At 51.3% G+C, this 19,088-nt stretch overlaps 1 protein-coding gene across 1 annotated transcript in view; it reads right to left on the reverse strand.

Annotated features, from left to right (window-relative positions):
* ARHGEF17 (Rho guanine nucleotide exchange factor 17) overlaps window positions 1-16,153 on the reverse strand; it is a 247,429-nt gene extending 231,276 nt beyond the window's left edge. Inside the window, exon 1 of the mRNA XM_039485741.1 lies at window positions 12,712-16,153. Within this exon, the coding sequence (XP_039341675.1) occupies window positions 12,712-16,032 (3,321 nt within the window). The 5' untranslated portion in view covers window positions 16,033-16,153. The remainder of the gene's footprint in view (window positions 1-12,711) is intronic.
* Between the last annotated feature and the right edge of the window lie 2,935 nt (window positions 16,154-19,088).

The raw sequence follows: 19,088 nt of genomic DNA on the forward strand, positions 1-19,088 counted from the left end.
GCAAAGGGCTCTGTGCGCAGTGCAGGAAATGTTGTTCTTCCCGAATTGGTCTATGGAGCCGTGCGAAGATCCATTAGTTCAAATCGTGACGGTCCCTGTGCTCCTGGAAATCAGGGTGACTAGTATTATCCCCTCCTGTGAGATGCTGAGCATCTGTGACTCCCGGAACCGCAGCGGATCGGCCCCCGGGGACCCACCCGCCCACAGACGCACGCACCTGCATTGCATGTTTCTCTGGAGGTCTCACTGTGGACACACCTGCTTTTATATCACCATGGAAGGACGCCCAGCCCATGCCTGCCCACACACGTGGAGCCCCAGCTCTACGCCACGGTACGGAGAGCACAGCAGCACGAGTTATCCCAGCAGCACCACGGCTGCACCCTGCCCATGCGGACAGCAGTGGAGCAAGACCAGGTGCTTAAGAGTATGAACGTGTATTTCAAGCATAAAGACACCCGGTGACTCAAATATGAAGTAAAGAAAATATTCCCAGGCTTTGCACACACCCACGCACAAGCACACGCTCACACCAAGCCAGGCTTTACACACACACACACACACACACACACACACACACACACACACACACACAGAGCCAGGCTTTATATACACAAACGTGTGCGCGCACACACCCACACACCCCACTGGGCTTTACACACAGACAGACACATCCAGAGCCAGGCATTACAGACACACACTCACACACGTGCACACGCACCCAGGCTTTACACACACACACAGAGCCAGGCTTTGCGCACACACACACACACGGCCAGGCTTTACACACACACCCACACACACGGCCAGGCTTTACACACACATGCGCTCACACACACACACAGAGCCAGGCTTTACATCCACATGCACACCCACACACAGCCAGGCTTTACACACACATGCACGCACATGGCAGCTGCCGAGCTCTGGTACAGATCCGCCCCTTACACAGGTGGCTAAACAAGAGCTGAGCTTTTTACAGTCTGACCCCAAAGGCCGGTACTGAGCACTGAGGCCATGATCCAACGCTCAGGGAAGTCAATGGCTCCCGCTGACTTCGCCGCTCTTTGCCACAAGCCCCTGACACATACAGCCCTGAGTCCTTTGGAAGATCTGGGGCCAGACCCTCAGCCGGCACTACCTTGTCATTGCTCCATGGACCACACTGAAGTGAGGTCAATTTACACTAGCTCAGGATCTGTCCCCTCGGTGTAAAACAGGGGTGATCAGAGGGACAAGCGCATCTAGACAGCGTCACAAAGATTCATTTTTCATACACTTTTCACTCCTGGCCTGAGCTCTCATCAACCAAAATTTCAACCCAGGGGAACTCAGTCTTGGTTGAAAAACCCCTTTGACACTGGGGTTTACCGTCGGAAAATGTCCAGCCCTGCTTTCCCTGGCTCCTGCTGCCAGGTCTAACCGACCAATTAACAAATTAATGTGCTCCAAACCCTTCACCCGAGTCACTTGGAATTTGAGGCGACTCTGTACAGAACAGCCCTGGCCCTTCCTACTGAGATAAAAAAAAAAAAAAAGGATCATTTCCTATCCGCAAGTCACAGAGCGTGTAAATTTCCCCTTGAACCAAAACGATAGTGCCAAGTTATATTGGGTCCCGGGCACTTTGTCCTGTAATTAAAGAAACTCCATTCCAGAGCTCCCCTCCACCCCACTCAGTTCACGTCTGGTGCCATCTGAAGTAAAATATCTCAGCGTCCTGCTCCCATATATAATAAATCAAAGAGAAATAAAATACTGTTTTAAGTTATGTTATGGCTGCGGCACAAAGAGACCAAAAGGCAGGAGAGAGATTCAAAGATCCTGCTGAAATTTTGCCCTTAAAAGGAAAAATTTGCACCCACTTTGCTTAGTCCGGCAGCCTGAAAGTTCACCCAAGGTAAGGAGCACTCCGCCGATCCCTGCCCCGGTTACCCCCGTCCCTGGCAGGAAGTTAGAGTTTCTGCTCCGTGCTTTTCAGAGAGACCCAGAGCCAAACTCTGTAGTCAGTTCTAACCACGCAACCCCCGCTGAAGTCAATAGCGTTACATGGCTGCAGCATAGGTTCACCCTCTAGTGTAAACCACTGAAGTCAATATGGCAGCCCACTGCACACCTTGGGCTTTAACTGCACCACTACACCTCAGCTGCACCAGGGTGACAATCTGCATCCTAGCGAATACACAGGGCCCAAAGCTCAGCTGGTGTAAATCAGTGGACCTATAATGATTTGCATTTGCTGATGATCTGGCCCATAAACTCTAGTTCTTTCCTCCTCGGTGTCCTGCCCACACCCTGTCTTGCTTAGATTGTACAATACTTGGGCAGGGACTGCCTTTGCCACGCACAAGGTCGTCCCTTGACAATACTAACAATGCTGTACAAGCAGCTTTAACCTCAATGAAGGGCACTGGGGTGGCAGAAGTGGGATTCAGGGGATGAGTTTGGCAACCTGAACAATGACAGTGGCTATTGGTGCCTATAGTAAAGCTCAGGAAGTTAATCTGTATCCACTGGATTTTATTAAAGGTGACAAAAAGGGGGTGGTGGCCTTTCTGGCTTCTTTATGGCAGACACAGGAGCCCTGGAAGGTTAAAAATTAAAAGAAAAGATGAAAAAAGGAAAGGGGAGGGTTCTGCCAAATTTTTACCTTAGAAAACATAGGACTGTTACGTCTGCTGTTTCCCTGGTTTTGCTGCAAGACCACTGAGAGGTCTCTGTGATGTCTTCTCTGAGCATCTGCATTTTAACTGAAGCAAGATGTTGACTCTTAACAAAGGTCTCTTTTTCACAAACAACTCATTAGTCATTGGAGATTAATAGGAGGTAACAGAAACAAATCAAGAGTTTCGTGCAGTGACTAAAAACCCCTTCCCCAGAATCAATCGGAAAGACTTTGGCTAAGCAGAGCACGAATAATTGTTAAAAGGCTGATACTACAAACATGGAAATCCAAAAAGCAACCAACAACTGGAGACCGAGCATAGACATCACCAGTTTGGCCACCATGGAAAGAACTGTACAATACCAGAAATACCCAAGGGAAATTCTCAGAGATATGGGATGCTTTCGCGGAACTATCTGAATGATCCTATTAAATGCCTGGCATCTATCACCTCCCCCGCTTCTTCGCTCACTTCCTTCCCTATCTCTATCCCGCTTCTCTGAATTTTCCTTCTATTCCTTATCTTACTTCCATATTTTTTCTTGAACTAGGTGGCTTTTTATAAGCAAATTTTCTTTGTTTGTAAATTGTGTCATGCAAATAATTGATTTATATTTTCCCCATTCATATTACATACAATTAAATGTTTACAGTATAACTAAGGTTAGGTAGCAAATGGTTAATATACTATGAGACATTTATGTATTATGAAAAGTTTATGTATATTTTGTTATATTTCTCTCTCTCTATATATATATCTTTTTTTAAATTAATATAAAAAGCCCTTTCGTTTATTCAGCTTGATTTGTGTGTGTCATGATTTCACTAAGTTTAAAGGAGACATAAGCCAAATTTTGTTTCTTTTGCAAATCACCTTTAATTACGTTAGAGCAACAAGCCCAGAAGCCTGTACAGACTTGTTGGAAACTTACCAGATACATAGTTTCCGTTATCATCAACTGAATCATGTTAATTGAGATTTCATTGTCAACATGTGTTAAAGAGAAAATCACTCAGTATGGGAAAAAGCCACAACAACATATTTAACCAATAACAATTTGATGAAGCAGCACCATCAAAGGCAATTGTCTTCCTCTGGCAGCTTCCCTTCCCACGAGGAAGTCAAGGAAAATGTCAACTTCTTAGGAGTCCACTTCCGCTACTAATAAAGAACCACTGTGCCAAAGACTAAAAGTGATTTAAGGACATTACTCTCCTAAAGGTTTCTTCACAGCAGGGACTAATCCATGCAGCTAGCCTGGCTTGTGCTGGGAAACAGCCAACACTCCTAAGCTAAATAGGACTAGGCCCAGATGATTCTTGGATGGGAGACTTCCAACAAACACCAGCCAAGGGGCAACAAATGTACAACAAGAAGTGAAGAAAATTGTACCAAAGTCAGAGGAAGGACTGAGGTAAGCAGAAAGGATTCACCTATATCAGAATTTGACCAGAAGGCTGGGGCCAGAAGTCCACTCTAGGATTTTTAATGGCCGGGCTCTCCATTTTACGTCCTGTCTGAAGGCCAACACGTCCATCAGCACAGAGCCCTCAGCCAGGTGGGAGTCAGTGCTGCCACCTACTGGAACACCCACGTCACTGCCTACAGCTTACACCTCACCAAATAATTTCTCTGTGCAAGTGTGGGTCCTTTATTTAGAGAAGAACCTTGAATGACTCTTTGAACAGAATCCTGGAAATACTTGCATGATGTTTCTGAGCCTACATACTGTGCGTGTTACTAATAACAGGCTGTGCTGACAAAGGAGAATACTTTGCACTTAAATAGCACTTTTCACCAGCCGCTTACAAACGTTAATTAATCCCCTGCAAGGCCAATTTTATTATCCCCACTTTACATGTGAGGAAGCTGAGGCATGGAGAGGAGAGAAGCGCTTTGCTCCAAATCATCCAGCAGCAGAACTAGGATGGAAGACAGGAGCCCTGATGCCCAGGCACAAGTTCTGCCCGCTAGACTGTACCACCTCCCAGATGACTCATGGAGCTGCTCATCGTACCCACCAACTCAAACTCGGTTTCTCAAATCAATGTCTTCTGGGGGTGCCAGAATCCAACAGCAGAGTGCTTTTCCAGTGCTCACCCTTGAGGATGGTGTTAGCATGTGAGCGTTTGGGGGAAAGCAGCCAGATTTGAATGTACTGGAGTGTGCACGGAGCTACTTCCCAACTACCACATGATTTTCAATTAGGATTGAAGGTTAAGGTCCCTCTTATGGTTCTGAAAATCTCCATCTCTAGCATTAGGATCTCAGACTTCCTCAGCTGCAGTCTCTCAAGCAATGCAGCGTACAGTTGTCTAATGATGAGCAGGAAAGGATTGTCACACCGGCCTCCTGGGTCCTATTCCCAAATCCAGCACTGACTTGCTGCGCAACCTTGGCCTAATCATTCGGTCTCTCGGTGCCCCTGTTCCTGTGTCTGAAAAATGAGGCCAGCAACTAACAGGAAGCTTAATTAATATTTATGAAGCACTCGAACTTCTCAGATGAAAAGCATTGTTATCAGTAATATTTCCAGCAACCCAAATCACATTCATTTGCAAAGAAAACTAGTCAATAACTTCAGGGAATTGCCTACACACAGCAGGTTCGTAATGAAATGAAACGACTCCCAGGAAGGCTGTACAAACGCACTCAGGCAAACACACAGTAGCTGCAATTTTCCCTTCCAGTTTCTCTTCCGCCCAAACAGTTCTGGAGGCGTCTCTACTGAATCAGCATTTGGACTTGCAACGATCACATAGCATTCTTCACATTATTTTTCACAAATAATAATAAAAAAAAGTCAAATGGGGGGGGGAGGGGAGATGCAAACCCGGTGAGTAATCCCACTCCAGAGAGGGCTTCATTCTGATGGTTTGCTGACTAGGTTGCTAGGTGTTCACAATTGTGCTGTACAGAACATCTGGTGTGGGATTTTCTATTTATCTAGTCTGAGGCATGAAGAGAAACATAGTATGATATCCCTTCAAAAAACATCACTTCATCGGTGTTTAGAAAAACAACATTTTTTTCTTGATGACTTTAGTGTGAACCAATTTTCCTGCAAAAATGAAAAAGCTCCTCCGCCATCACACGCACACTCTTCTATGGCTTCCTTTGACCTGCTCCCAGCACACCACGACAGCTGGCCCTCCCCAGGCCAAATCCCTGTCCCATTTCACACACTCCCCGCTGTCTGACTCCTTCCACTACTGTAGCTATTCACGGCCCGATCCCTTAGGTAGGTCTAGGAAGCACTTGGTGGACAAGTGGACAAACACTCAGCTGAGTTTGCTCAGACATCCAGAAATACCTGAGTCACATCAGTCATGCACACCAGCCATCACCACTGTCTGAACAGAAGACCTTCAAGGGCCACAACACAGATCCCCTCCCACCTGAACTAAAGGAGTAACTCCATGAGCTAGCTGTAGTAGGCCATTATCTTCTATATGGACTACCCACTAGATGGACTGGCTGCATAATTGCTCCCATTCTAGTGACATGGGCCCAGATCCCTTCAGTGGGAGTTAGGCACCTAAATAACTTTGAGGGTCTGGATCATCGTACCTATCTTCCCAACGGGGGGATCCGAAAGGAAAACATGTGAGGGGAGTTCTTGGTTAGTTGTGCAGAATGCTCCTCTTAACCTGGTGGGTGTGTTTCATTCTGCCTGCTTCAGCCCAGCCAGGGAATTCCGCACTCATTGCTCAAGTACTGTAAACACCAACTCCTTATCTATGTTTGCAGCTCCCCTTTAGCTCCTCATTCCAAGCTGCACCTGAATAATGAATTGCTTCCCCCCAACACCAGGAAAACTTCCAAACCTCTGGATCTGCGAGTGTTCAGGACTGAGAGCTCCCTCCCTGATCTGACAGCTGCCATCTAGCCCCTTGTGCAAGTCAGGGTGCAGACGCATCCTGCAGGCAGCGATCACAGGACTGGCAAGCCGCAGCGTTAGAAGTGGCGCAACAGGCAATTCAGGAAATCCGTCTATTGAAACACTTCAGGGAGTCACGGGAAAACTTCATTCAAAAAAACCACCAAATAAGCCTGCACTGTACCAAGCCCTGAGAGACCGTACGAAACGCAGGGCTTGTCCGCCGTAGGGGATTTTGCATCGGGGCAGCTACAGTGCAAACCCCATAGAGGTTAACTTGCACCACAGCTTCTCAAGGCGTAAGCTCCCAAACCTGCAATAACCCCGACGCTTCCACCTCGTAAGAGTCTGAGCTGGGACATGTCTTTCTAGACTGTTACCCCGACTTCCAGTGGATCCAGACAACTGCCTGCTCTGCAAACTCGGTCTGGGTTCTTTCCATCACACGGATCCTTACCGGTTGTCAAGGCTCCGCAACTCTCCTGCTGCCCCACTGTCAAAAGGGCTGGGGGGCTGGCACTTGGCAAACCATTCTGCTGAGGAGGCCCAAGGAGGTCAAGAATCCAGGGGTCAATCTAGGATTTCACCCCAGCTCACTCTCTCCTATCAGTGCTGAGAGGAGGAAAAAACCACAATACAAATGTTGTGTGTGTGTCACTAATGTCAGCAGGTTATAGTGGAGTAAACTGGGGTCTGGATTACACAGTCGCTTTGCTGAGGGTCTGTCTGCTTCTCCCTTCATAGGGTTGCCAACCCTCTAGGATTGTCCCGGAGTCTCCAGGAATTAAAGATTAATGTTCAGTTTACGTCATGTGAGGAAACCTCCAGGAATACGTCCAACCAGAATTGGCAACCCTATCACTCAGGTGTGACAGCACTCAGAGATTTCTAAAGCCAGAAGTGACCGTTAGATCATCTGGTCTGACCTCCTGTATGTACCCCAGGTTGTCGGTATCCCAGGCCGTAGAATTCTCCCCAATCACCCCAGAGCTCACTAACTTGTGTTTGACTAAAGCAAACCTTCCAGAAAGCCAGCCCGTCTCAAGCTGAAGACATCACAAGATGGCAAATCCACCACTTCCCTTGGTGGTTTGTTCTCGTGGTTAACTGTCCTCACTGTTCAAAAATTTGCACTTTATTTCTGCCCTGAATTTGTCTGGTTTCAGCTTCTACCCATTGGTTCTTGATCTGCCTTTCTCCGCTAGCCTGAAGAGCCCTTTGCTAGCTGGTATTTTCTCCCCATGAAGGTGCTGAGACACTAATCAAGCCACCTCTCCATCTTCTTTTTAGGATTCTTACGGCTCTCACTGCGAGGCATTTTTTGCAGCCGTGGCATCGCTCCCGTGGTTCTTCGCAGCACACTTTCCAAATTTTCCAACATCCTTTTTACGACGTGCACCCCAGAACCGTCCACAGTACCCCAGTATCGGTCTCACCGACGTCACAGACACTGGCCTCCCAAGGCCACAGCTTCCTACCCTGGCTTGTGGGGTTTTCCGCCTCCTACTGGTGGCACGATAGGGGGAGCCAAGCTTGCGCTCTACCCCAATCTCTGGCCCAAGGACCCTACACCAGAAACCCCGACTCTGCTTCACTTTTCTCCAGGCCACGTTCTGCCTTTGGCCTGACTCCTGGACCCCTTTCACTGAGCCCCTCGCATGGCCCATTCCTAGCTCCCTCTTGGTTCACTGGCCCCAGAATGCCGCTCGGATACCAAATCTCCCGCCTGCTAGGAAAAAGGACCTGCCTTTTATTTCTAGGCCCAGGTCAGAGCGGGGACTTGATCCCCTTAAAGGCCCAGCTCACCCGTTCACCTCCTCTTCTCACGTCCGGCATCACTATAGAGAACACCAAGTTCCCCCACACCACTGTCCCGCAAAAGATTTGGGAGGGAGCATGGAGAGCCCTTAAAGAAGCCCCTGGCTGTTTCATGTAGCCTTAAAGCCACCCCTTGGCTCCAACCTACTTCCCTCCTGGCCTCACCCACTTTGCCAAAACTGCGCAGCGCCTGCCTGAGCGCAACACTGAGTTCGGGGCAAGAGACGCTGCAGATCTGGTGCAAGTTGCTCTCATTGCCGGGGTGCTTTGACCCTGGGCGTAGCACACAAGCAATCGGGCAACAGGGCCCAGGAGGGGTGAAAATAAAAGCAACAATTGCTGGAAAAGCACCACCCCTGGTTGGGGAGGTGGAGACAGAAGATGAGATTCCATTGGCTGCAGCACAGACCTGGGCACTAGGAACCCTTGCACTCTCAATTGGGTTCTGGCATTGGACTCCCTCTACGGCCTTGAACAAATCTCAGTTTTCCCATCTGTAAAATGGGGATAATAAAACTCCCCCTGCCAGCCTCACAGCGGTGTTGTGAGGCTTAATTAGTCTGAGGGCCTAATCCTGCATACTGAGGTCAGCAGCAGCCCTGGGGACCCAGGGAACAATGGACTGGACTTGAAGTTTGTCCAGTGCTTAGAAAATAAGTGCTATTATTATTAGCCACTCTAAAGCTTGGAGACTATAGCCCAGATCCACAAAGGTATTTAGGCTCCAAGTTAGGAGCCTAAATACCTTGTGGACCTTGGCCCGAATTCACTCCTTGTGGCTCCTTTACTGGTTCCTAAAGTCACTACGGCTCCTTATAAAGACACCCCGTAAATGACCCATCTTAAAATTCATTCTAAGCAGCTGGGTTAGGAACAGTTGCCTAACATCCAGCGCAAACATCCGGAACGGGGCTTTGGTCCTGATCTCTGGATAATATTATGAAAAAAGGGAATTTCACTGTTGGGCATGGTGCCCTGAACTCCCACTGACTTCACCAGGCCATAGGTGCTCAGCACCTCGCCGGATCCAGCTGGTGATAACGATGTACGGATACTGGTAAATGTGCCCTCGCCAGAAGAGAGTGAAGGAACCTTTTTCTATACAAGCTCAACCTCGAGGTTCAATCCCAAAACAAACCTCTCCAATCTGAAATCCCCAGACAGTACTTGGAGATAAGATCATTTGTCTCAGGCGGTTGTTTGTAGCTGCCTGAGCTACTCCCCCTTGCAGGTCCTTTATAAAAAACAATCTTTAGGAATGAGACCAACATATATATAATTTGGAATGAGTCCTGACAAAGGAAAGCGGCAGGAGTTTAATCCTGGAGAACACAGGGGGTAGAGGATAACACGGTTGGGTGGGGGGGGGGGGAGGATGGAGAGTTCCTTCTGATTCAGCTCAAGGCAAAACAAAACTCAAATGACTGAACACAGCAGCTGAGCTTTTGGTAAAACTCAGAGGAAGGCCCAAGCTACAAAGATCAGGGCTGTTTTGGTCCAGATGCCAGGTGCAAATCTGGATCTTTATCAAGATCCAAACTTTCCTAAATCACAAGGGTGTTTGGAGCCGGGGGGATTTGGTTTGGCCCGTTATTGCAAGGTGGGTCACAGAAAAAGTCCAGCTGTGGGTCTGGATTTGCCCGAAGTTGAGGCTGTTTGGATCTGGGGTTTTGATCTGAGCCCAACTCAAGTAAAAATTAATATCCAGTAAGACTCCTCTGTAGCCACCCATCCCCCCGACTCTCTTTTACGCGCAGGCGCACGCACACACTTCATTCAATGAGACACTAACCAACGGAGCGCCAGCTCCCCCCAGTCTCTTTCAGCAAAACAGACTGCTCCAATTAGTGCAGATACCAGCCCTGCTCCCTTCCAGCCATTGCCAAAGAAACAGAACAAACCACGCAGCACTTGCCAAGATCAAACAAAACTGAAACATCTGACGAGACTTAAGACTCCTCGGCTCTTCCCAGTCAGGTGACTCGGACAGAAAGAAGTGTCAGCTCCTCACTCGATCAAGAAACAACTCAGTCCCTAGCAATGACCTTTCAGGGTTACGGACAACTACCTGCCCCAGCCCAGCAGCTTGGCTGCCGGTCACTTCTTGCTTGGCTGCTGCTAATTTTTCAAGGTGGGACTGGGCAATCTACCAGCATCCATAAATCACACATCAGAACAGTGGTAAACTCTTCTCCTCCAAAAGCTTTTCAATGTGACAAGACTGTTCCCTTCCCCCGCACGCTCCTCCGTTATGAACATCTCGATAGGGCTGGATTCACTCCCATTTCCACCAGCTACGGAGCCAGCCCACAGTTACCAACGAGGAGCTGTTCAACCACTGACAGCACGGGCGAATGAATCGCCCACTAGACACAGGAGGTGGGATTTCCAGCCTGCCCATTGTTTCAGTCTGAGACAGTCATCACAAGGCCGGACTGTGCCCTTCCACCGGACTATTATTTACGGTGGCCCCAATCAAGGGATCACGGCCTCTTTACAAAGGGAGTCTCTGCCCCGCAGGGCTTACAACCCACGCATATGATGAGAGACAACAGGTCGTGAAAAGCAAATAAATGCGGGAATTGGTGATGGGAAGAAGCCAAAGGTAAAAGTGAAAGCATGACATCAGTAGTGGTCGCTCCACACTGATGAGTAACGACCCCATAAATCAGTAAGGCATGGTCAGGTGCTCACAATTCTAGTAGCACATTACACAACTAAAACTCAAACGCCTTTGCAAGAAAACCACTGAAAGAAAAGTTCAAAAAACAACAACACCACGTGACTAGGGGCAAATACAACGGAGCAAGAGAAGAGTTGTTGCCAATTTAGTAGATCGTTTATGCTCTGGTGAACACGGCATTCAGCTCTCGTAAACAAACCATGCAAAAGTACACACACACCCTCCCCCCCCCCAAAGAAGAGATTTTACTAGGTAAAAAGTGACACGAGCAGACCGCAACAGCAGCCACAATGATTGTTTCCAATTATAGAAGTGAAAGAAGAAACAAAACTCGCCTATGCACCTTCAAGGGAACTTTAGATCAAGTCAACTGCAAAACTCGCCCACAATGCGGATTCTGTTTTAATAATATTGAACTGTTTCAAAGCACCTTCCAGAAGACACTGCTGTTGAGATTTCTCAGCCCCTTGCTCCCGTTGGAAAGTCACGTGATTCAAGCTAGCTTGGCGGTCTTCTCCAAATTCTCCTGTGCCAACCGGAAAAATCTTTCTGCATCCAATGTAATCCTCCAGCACATCAGACATCTTAATCTACTCAATATTTAAATCAAACATTTCAGAGCAACGGGTATTTCACAGAACATTCCACCCTGACAGAGATTTCAACCAGGGAGGGAACAAACCGACCAGAACATAGGGATGTGGTTTATAGCTAGAAATCAACTTCCCTGAATACCAATTTGCAGTCTGGTAGTAACATTTGGCCCCGATTCTATTTCCACTAATGCCAAAGGCAAAATCCGAATTAATTACTATGGGAACAGGATGCTAAACTTGGTTATCGGTAATATGCCACAAACTTTTTTTTGTTGTTTTTTTCAGTTTTCCCTGATTTTGATACTTAAAAAAAAAGGGTCTGTTTTATTTCTGAAGCCCTTAGCAATGTCACAAACTTATCAACAAGCCTGAATAAAATTAAAGTGGCAAAAAGAATCTCAGCTGTAGGTGAGGAAAGAGCTGCATTTATTCCTGTTGAACAGATTCCCACAGGTAGGAATTTCAAGATTATATACATATTTAAAACAAGTGATGTGTTCTCGAGTTACAGTAAGATGGGCAGAATATCAGGGATAATAATTAAAGGAAAAGGCTATGCAAGTTCCCTATAGACTAGGAAAAGGCAACTTTTGTTCAACATTCAAGGCAAACAAATAAAAACAAAAAATCAACCACCACCAGCCAAGAGAACAACAGCTCGAGCCCTTATGTAGCATCCCAGAGAGACAAAACAGCAGGACTGAATTTGAAAGCAAGAAAACAGTCATCCACTAAAATGGGTCCAGAACCTGTGTCTTTTACCCAATATTACTGAGTCCGAATTCAGACATTCACATCGATGGGAGTTTGCCCCATGTAAGGGCTTGGATGGCAGTGAATTAAGTTAAGGGCTGGATTCTGATCTCATTTGTCTGGAGTAACTTAACTGAAGTCAATGGAGTTCCTCCAGATTAACAATTGTGTTAATGAAAGGAGAATTTCCCCTCCGCCCCGCCCCCCAAAAGACAGATCCAAAGTTCACTGAAGACAAAGAAAAAACTTCCATTGTCTTCACTGGGTTTTAGATCAGGTCCTAAGCTAGAGCATCTTAAATCCAGGGGCACTTACCACTTGAGGCTTGCTCTTGGTGCTGCTCAGGCTGTGTTCCTCCTGCTGCTTTGGACATCTCAGCAGCTTGGGCTCTGAACTAGTCGGTGTAGCAGGCGAAGACCTGGGCATATCCACAGTGCCACCAGAAGACAAGTCCCCGGAGTTAAGAGTTAACATGTATTGCTTGGTGACATCCTCCAGGGATGGAGCTTGGAGTACAGGGTAGGATTTGATGGGGAGAGGTGAAGATTCTGGCACAGTTACATGGACGTTTTGCCTGAGCGACCCAAGAGGCTCAGGTGCTGAGATGGGGAGGAAAGCGGCAGGCTCGCTGGTGTGCCGGACATGCTTGGATGCAGGCCTGGACCTACTCAGGGTAGTAGCAGGAGTTGTGGCAGAGGATGCAGTCTCATGATTCTCCTGGTGAGTCACCCGGTTGGTGCGCTTCTTGGAACTGCGCCTGATGATCCTGGGGGACAGGACTTCCGCCAGCTTGGGGTCAAAGCTATAGCTTTGAGTGGTCTCTCCTGCATTGTTGCCTCCTGCCTTTGCAGGTAGGACGTGCTCAGACTGAGAGCGCAGCTTCTCAAACTCCTGGCCTAGCTCCTCCAGCTCCTCCACCTCGTCCCTTTGCTCGGAGAGGATGGGTTCGCTGCTGGAAGGCGGGATGGTCTGGTCCATCTCACTAATTGGCTCGCTGGGGCCCTCAAAGCCTGCACTGGCCAACTCACTGCGACGGCTGGGGTCGCTGAACGATTTCTTCTTGACTGTCTTACCATTTCCCCGCTCGTCGATCACTTTGTCCATGGCGCCGGGCTGGCTAACAATGTTCTGGATCACCGTGCTGTAGTCCTTGACTCCATCGCTACAGACGGACAGGTCGCTGGCAGCACTGCCGGTGCACTCGGACAGAGCCATGGCCAAAGACTCTGGGACACCGGCCTTGGAATTCAGGGACCCTAGGAGATTACTGTCCACTGAGAAGTTCTCGGTCTCTTCTGTGATCGAGCACCTCCTGTGGGGCATGGGGTCGCTTAGGGATCTGTAGGCTTCACCACTGGATTCCCCATTGCTGGAATCGGACCAGTTGTTGCCAACAGAGGGAAACTTCCTTCGCCGCCGCAGGGTGCTTGGGGTGGAAGGTGCCTCTAGGGACCCTTGGGCCACGGCTTTACCAGGAAAGTCATCAACAGCAGCACCCTCATGGTTCATTCTAGCTGCGAGCCCAGGGAGAGGAATCTCTTTACTGTTCATTCGATCAGTGTCGCCCTCCCCTAGGTCGGCGTTGGCCGGGGCCCACGGTGCGACAGCCTGATGGAGATCCCCATAAGCAGCATTGGTGGGACCCATCTCAGGCTCCGTCACGATGCCTTCATCGGTCATACTAGACTCATGACCTGAGAGCTCCTCCATGGACTTCCCACAAGAGAGGTTTTCTTCAGACTCTGCTTTCTTCAGACACTGCTTGTGCTCTTTGCTCCCCAGAAGGGCCTCATCGGCTTCCTTCTGGTTCTCTGTAAACTCCCCGCCACTTTTCACACCTGCGCTGTCCTTCTGATCTGACACAAAGCCGTAGTCGTGCTGGGAGCCGATCCGACTTATCTTCTCAAAGACTTGCCGTGCTTCCTGAATATACTGATCCTGGATAACGACCGGGAGCCCGTCAATGTCCTCTCTCTGGCCAGCATCACCGTCCGAAACCACGCTGTCATGGTCGCTGCTGCTGGCCAGGAGAAGCTCCGAGGAGCTTTGTTTCATGGAGCTCTGGAGGAAGAGCCTGCGTGGCGCCGGTTTGTCAGAATAGGTGAACGACTTGGCCCGGCGTAAGGTTGCGGTGAGGTCTTTGAGAGTTGGGCGGACACCTAGTGCCCACCGGTTTGAGGTTTGTGCCACACTTCGGCCTCTGCCTCCCAGCTGGTGCCCAGCTGGGCTCTGGTAGTTCTCACTCTTGCCACTGCTTAAGGCCCCTTCCTCTTGGTCACTGACCCCGCCACCTTTCTTCCTCACCTTCAGCTCAGAGAGATCCGATTTCAGGAAGCTGAGGAGAGTCAGCGTCTCAGTGGCTATGTCAGGATTGGACATGGACTTCCTGTGCTTGGCTTGCTCGGCCTCGGGTCCACGGTGGAGCAGAATCTCACTGGAAGGCTCCTGTTTCACTTTGCCGACACCCACGGGCAGCTTAGGACGCACCCGGACCTGCTGCTGAAGCCTGGCGAGGCTGTCGCTTTGGCCGAAGCTGGGGGATCTGTACATGCCGAGGCCCCCCTGGAAGCTCCGGCTTTGGCTGGGCCAGCAGGGCCCAAAGTGGTCCTCTTCCTTCAGCGTCTCAGTGCTCGAGTACCTGCTGCTGCTTCTCGACCCGCAAGGGCTCGGCCCGAAAGGCGGGATGTTCACTTTGGAGATGCGGGAGACCAGGGGTACAGGTGGCGCTGTGGTCACCGGGAAGTGAGCAGCGGATACGCCTTCTGACATGCCCCTCACGTACTGCCGGTGCCCTTCGGCGCTGCCCACAGCCTTGGCTTCACCTAGCAGGGCGGCAAAGGTGTTCCCACTGTTGCAATCTGCTGCTACCAGCCTCTTTGCCACCGAGGGTGGCTTGGCTCCATCGTTCGCAGGAAGAGGCAGGTGTGCCAGGACCTCATGAGTCCGGGGGGGCCGCCCTGGCACGGCCTCCATTCCCGCTAGCCCGTCGCTGTCAGACTCATGGTCCCAAAGGCCCAGGTCTTTCTTTTTCTTCCGGACGGAGCGTTTCCTGGGGGTCGCTAGCTGGTTCCCTTCCTCCTCACTCCCCGAGGACCTCTCCAGGGACCTGGGCCTGCCCCCGCAGGGGCCATGCTTGCTGCTGGCGCTGCCAGGGAAGGGGAAGCTGCGAGCAGGCAGCAGCTCCTGGCGGCTGGAGCTCTCTTCTCGGAGGAGGTTGCAGCCAGCAGAGGAGGTGGTGGAGGGCGGGGGGGCAGGCTGCGGTTTGGCAGAACTATGCCAGGAATGTAAACTATCCCAAGGCGGCTGGTGCGGGTGCGGGTGCTGCCGCCGGGCCTCCCCGCCGGCCGGAGCGCAGGGCAGCGGGTGCGCTCGCAGCAGGCCGGGGTAGGGAATGCAGCTGCGGGGCGGCGGGGGAGGGGGGGGCGGCTTGGGGCCGGCGCGGAGCCGCTCCTCCTCCCTCCTGGCCGGAGCCGGGGCGCTGCTGGGGAGCGGGGGGCTGTCCGGGCCCGGCCGGGGCGCCCCGAGCCCCAACGCGGGAGTCCCCGCGGCTCCGTGCGGGGAGCGGGCCCCGCCTTCCTCCTCCGGCGCCCGGCCGGGGGGCTGCCGCCGAAAGCTCTCCCCGAAGAGTTTGCGCATCTCGGTGACGCTGGGCCAGAGCCCCCCCGGCTCCAGTCCGGCCTCCCCCGCCTTGGGGGGCTCGCTCAGCCCCGGGCCGCGCGGCTGCCCCCCGCCCTCCTCATCGGGCGGCGGCCGAGCCTCCCTCTTCGCCGGCTGGGGCGGGCAGCAGGTGGCCCCGTCCTCGTCCGGCTCCTCCTCGCTCTGGGAGCCGCGGGGGGCTGGCGGGGGAGCGGCCCCGGCGGCGGCGTCGAAGCGCTGGGAGAGCTGGCGGACAGAGGGGGACAGGCTCCGCAGGGCTCTGCCCCGGAGCTCCGGGGAGGGGCAGGCGGCGGCCGAGAGCTTGGAAACTTTCCTGGAGAGGCCGCTGGAGGCGGCTCTGGAGGGCGATCGCCGGCGGCGCTGCGGCGAGTCCCGCTGCTGCTGCTGCTGCGCCCTGGCGCCGGGGGGCTGGCACTGGCACGGCGGCTGCTGCGCCCTTGCGCCGGGGCAGGGCGGCTGCCGGGCTCCTTCCCCCTCCGCCGCTGCCTCCAGCCACCGCTCCAGCCGCTTGAAGGAGACGCTCCGGCAGAGGGGAGCTGTCCCCTCGGCCTCCCCCTCCGCCATTGTATATACACACCGCGCTCAGCCCACCCACCCCCTTCTCTCTGCCTCCCCCCCTTCCTCTCCTCCCCTGTGCTCCAGCCCTAAGCCCGCTCCGGCGAGCAGTCCGGCCCCTGCACGCCGCCCTCCGCCATCCAGGGTCCCCGCCGCGCTGCCAAGTTGGATGCAACTTCCACTTCCCACGGCAAGTCGGGGGGTGGGGGGATTGCAAACGCGCCCTCTCCCAAAGCCCCGGATCGCGGCTTGATCCCTTTCCCCCTTTGCTCCGGTTCCGAGGCGATTTCCAGGCAGCCCGAAGGGCTTTTTTGGGGGGAGGGGGAGAAGCAGGCGGCAAACTTCAGTGGCACTTTCCCCGCTGCAGCGGCCGATCCGTGTCGGTGAAAGGAAGTGGCCCCCTTTCCAATCCGAATTCATCCCCTGCGCCCAGCCGCCGCACCGACATCTCCCCGCCGCACGAAATCCGAAGGCATCTCCTGGTCAGACGCCAGAGCGGCCCACTTGCCTTGCCACATGGAGACGAGCCCTCGTCCCTTCTTTTTTCAATTATTATTTTTTGGCTTAAATTTCTTCCTCCCTTTATTTTGTTCTGTTGCAGGCAAATAAACTTTCCCTCAGAGGCGTGGTTTCTTGAAATGAGGGGGTGGTCTCGGAAGGAAAGTCTGGGAACAGGGCTTTACCAGAAAAAGAACATGAGGCGAGAGGAAATACGGTAACGCTGAGTTCCTATGAGTCCCCGGTATGCCCTTTATTTTCCAGTGTATTCACATGTTAAATCTTTGGGCTCTGCTTTGGCTACAGAGCTAATACTTTTTAAATATCTACTAAATGTGGTTAGACTGGAGATCAACCCCCCTCTCCCTTTTTTTAAATTTCCCTCTGAGTCTTTCAGGAAGATAGGGCAAGAATTTAAATATTTTCAGGCCTTTTGCTTGTTTTGATGGGGTGGATTTCCCCTAAACATAAAAACAATCACAAGGCAGGAGGTCTTGGGTTCCTTCTTCAATCCAGTCCAGTGCTTGGAGAGGCAGCGGAGAAAGCGGCCACTTTTCAGATTTGGAAACGCTGCTAACATTTTTCTGCCAAGTTTTCAAGTGCAGGGAAGAACCGGGGACATTGACAGTTTCATGATGTCCCCCTCCCCCTTTTTAATCAACAATGAACTCTGCCTGTGCCTTTTTCAAAGGCTTTTTTTATACATACACAGTCAGCTTTTCAAGGCCTGGACTAGCTTTTGCTATATAATTGTACACCCCACCCCGCTCCTGGTCTGGAATGCTGCTGCTGGGTATTACCACAATGCAAATGAATATTAATAGTACTAATAGCTCAGTAATTGACTCAGATTGTGAGTTCTTTGGGGGTGGGGGACTGTCCTTTTGTGATTGTACAGCGCCTGGCACAGTGGGGTGGCTGGCACTCATAGGTGTCACTACAAGACAGATAATAACAATGTCTCTGGCTAAGAGACAGCAAAATCATGGCCAAGATTTTGAAAAAAGGTGCCTGCAGTTAGGCTCCTAATTCCATACATAGGCACCTAACACGGAGGCCTTCAGCAGCACCCATTGACTCCAATAATTAGGATTCGGTCTGTACAGTTTATTTTATTCCTTTTTTGGTTGGTTGGTTGGTACGCAAGTTCCCTCTGGGCTTGGACTTCCCCTCGAAGTGAACAGGGAAATTCTCATGGGTCGCCCTGGCTGAAATGCTGTGAACTGAGGCTGGAAAACGGGTAGCATCAGTGAATTAGTGGGGGCAGAGGAAGGCTCGTCCGGGTGGGGAGAGATACAAAGGAAGAAGGTCTTGCATACATGGCTAAAGGACCTATTGGAGGCCAGGGTAGATGACTAGAAGAGGGATAGGAAGCAGAAGGAGAGGCCCCTGGTTCCATCCCCTCCTACAACCTCTGCATTCTGGTGACATAAAAGGCCTGATAATGTTATGGAATTCACTGTCACTGGGGAATCCTTTGCATGATCTGTCCCCCTGCTCCCAGGATTCAGTGAAGGGTTCCCTTCAAGGTCATGATCTGCAGAGCAGGAAGGTGATGGAGCAGGGGTGGGCCACAGGATCCCACAAACTGAGCCCAATTTGCAGCTGTCTTATTTGCTCAGCTGAGCACCGCTCCTGATAGCCGCATGGAAATTGCTCGGTGCTCCCGTCCCCCCAGCCTGCGAGCTAGCAGATTCTATGATTAGTTGTGTTGCAGTAGTGCCAAGGGGCCACAGCAGAGATCAGGGCCCCGTTCTGCTAGGCTCTGGTCAGACACATGGTAAGAGACCGGCCCTGCTCCAAAATGCTTACAGGGTACGTAAATCAAAACTCTGTCCTCACTGGTCTGTTTTAGGACGAGGTCAGCCCTGGGGCTGCACTTGCGCTGCTAACCCAGCGAGCCAGTGGGCCGTGCTGTGGCCCCCACAACATTGTGTGGAGAGGTGGTGAGAGAGGCAGAATTCACACACCCCTCATTTCTG

The sequence above is a fragment of the Mauremys reevesii genome, linkage group 1, assembly GCF_016161935.1.
Source record: "Mauremys reevesii isolate NIE-2019 linkage group 1, ASM1616193v1, whole genome shotgun sequence".
NCBI lineage: Eukaryota > Metazoa > Chordata > Testudines > Geoemydidae > Mauremys > Mauremys reevesii.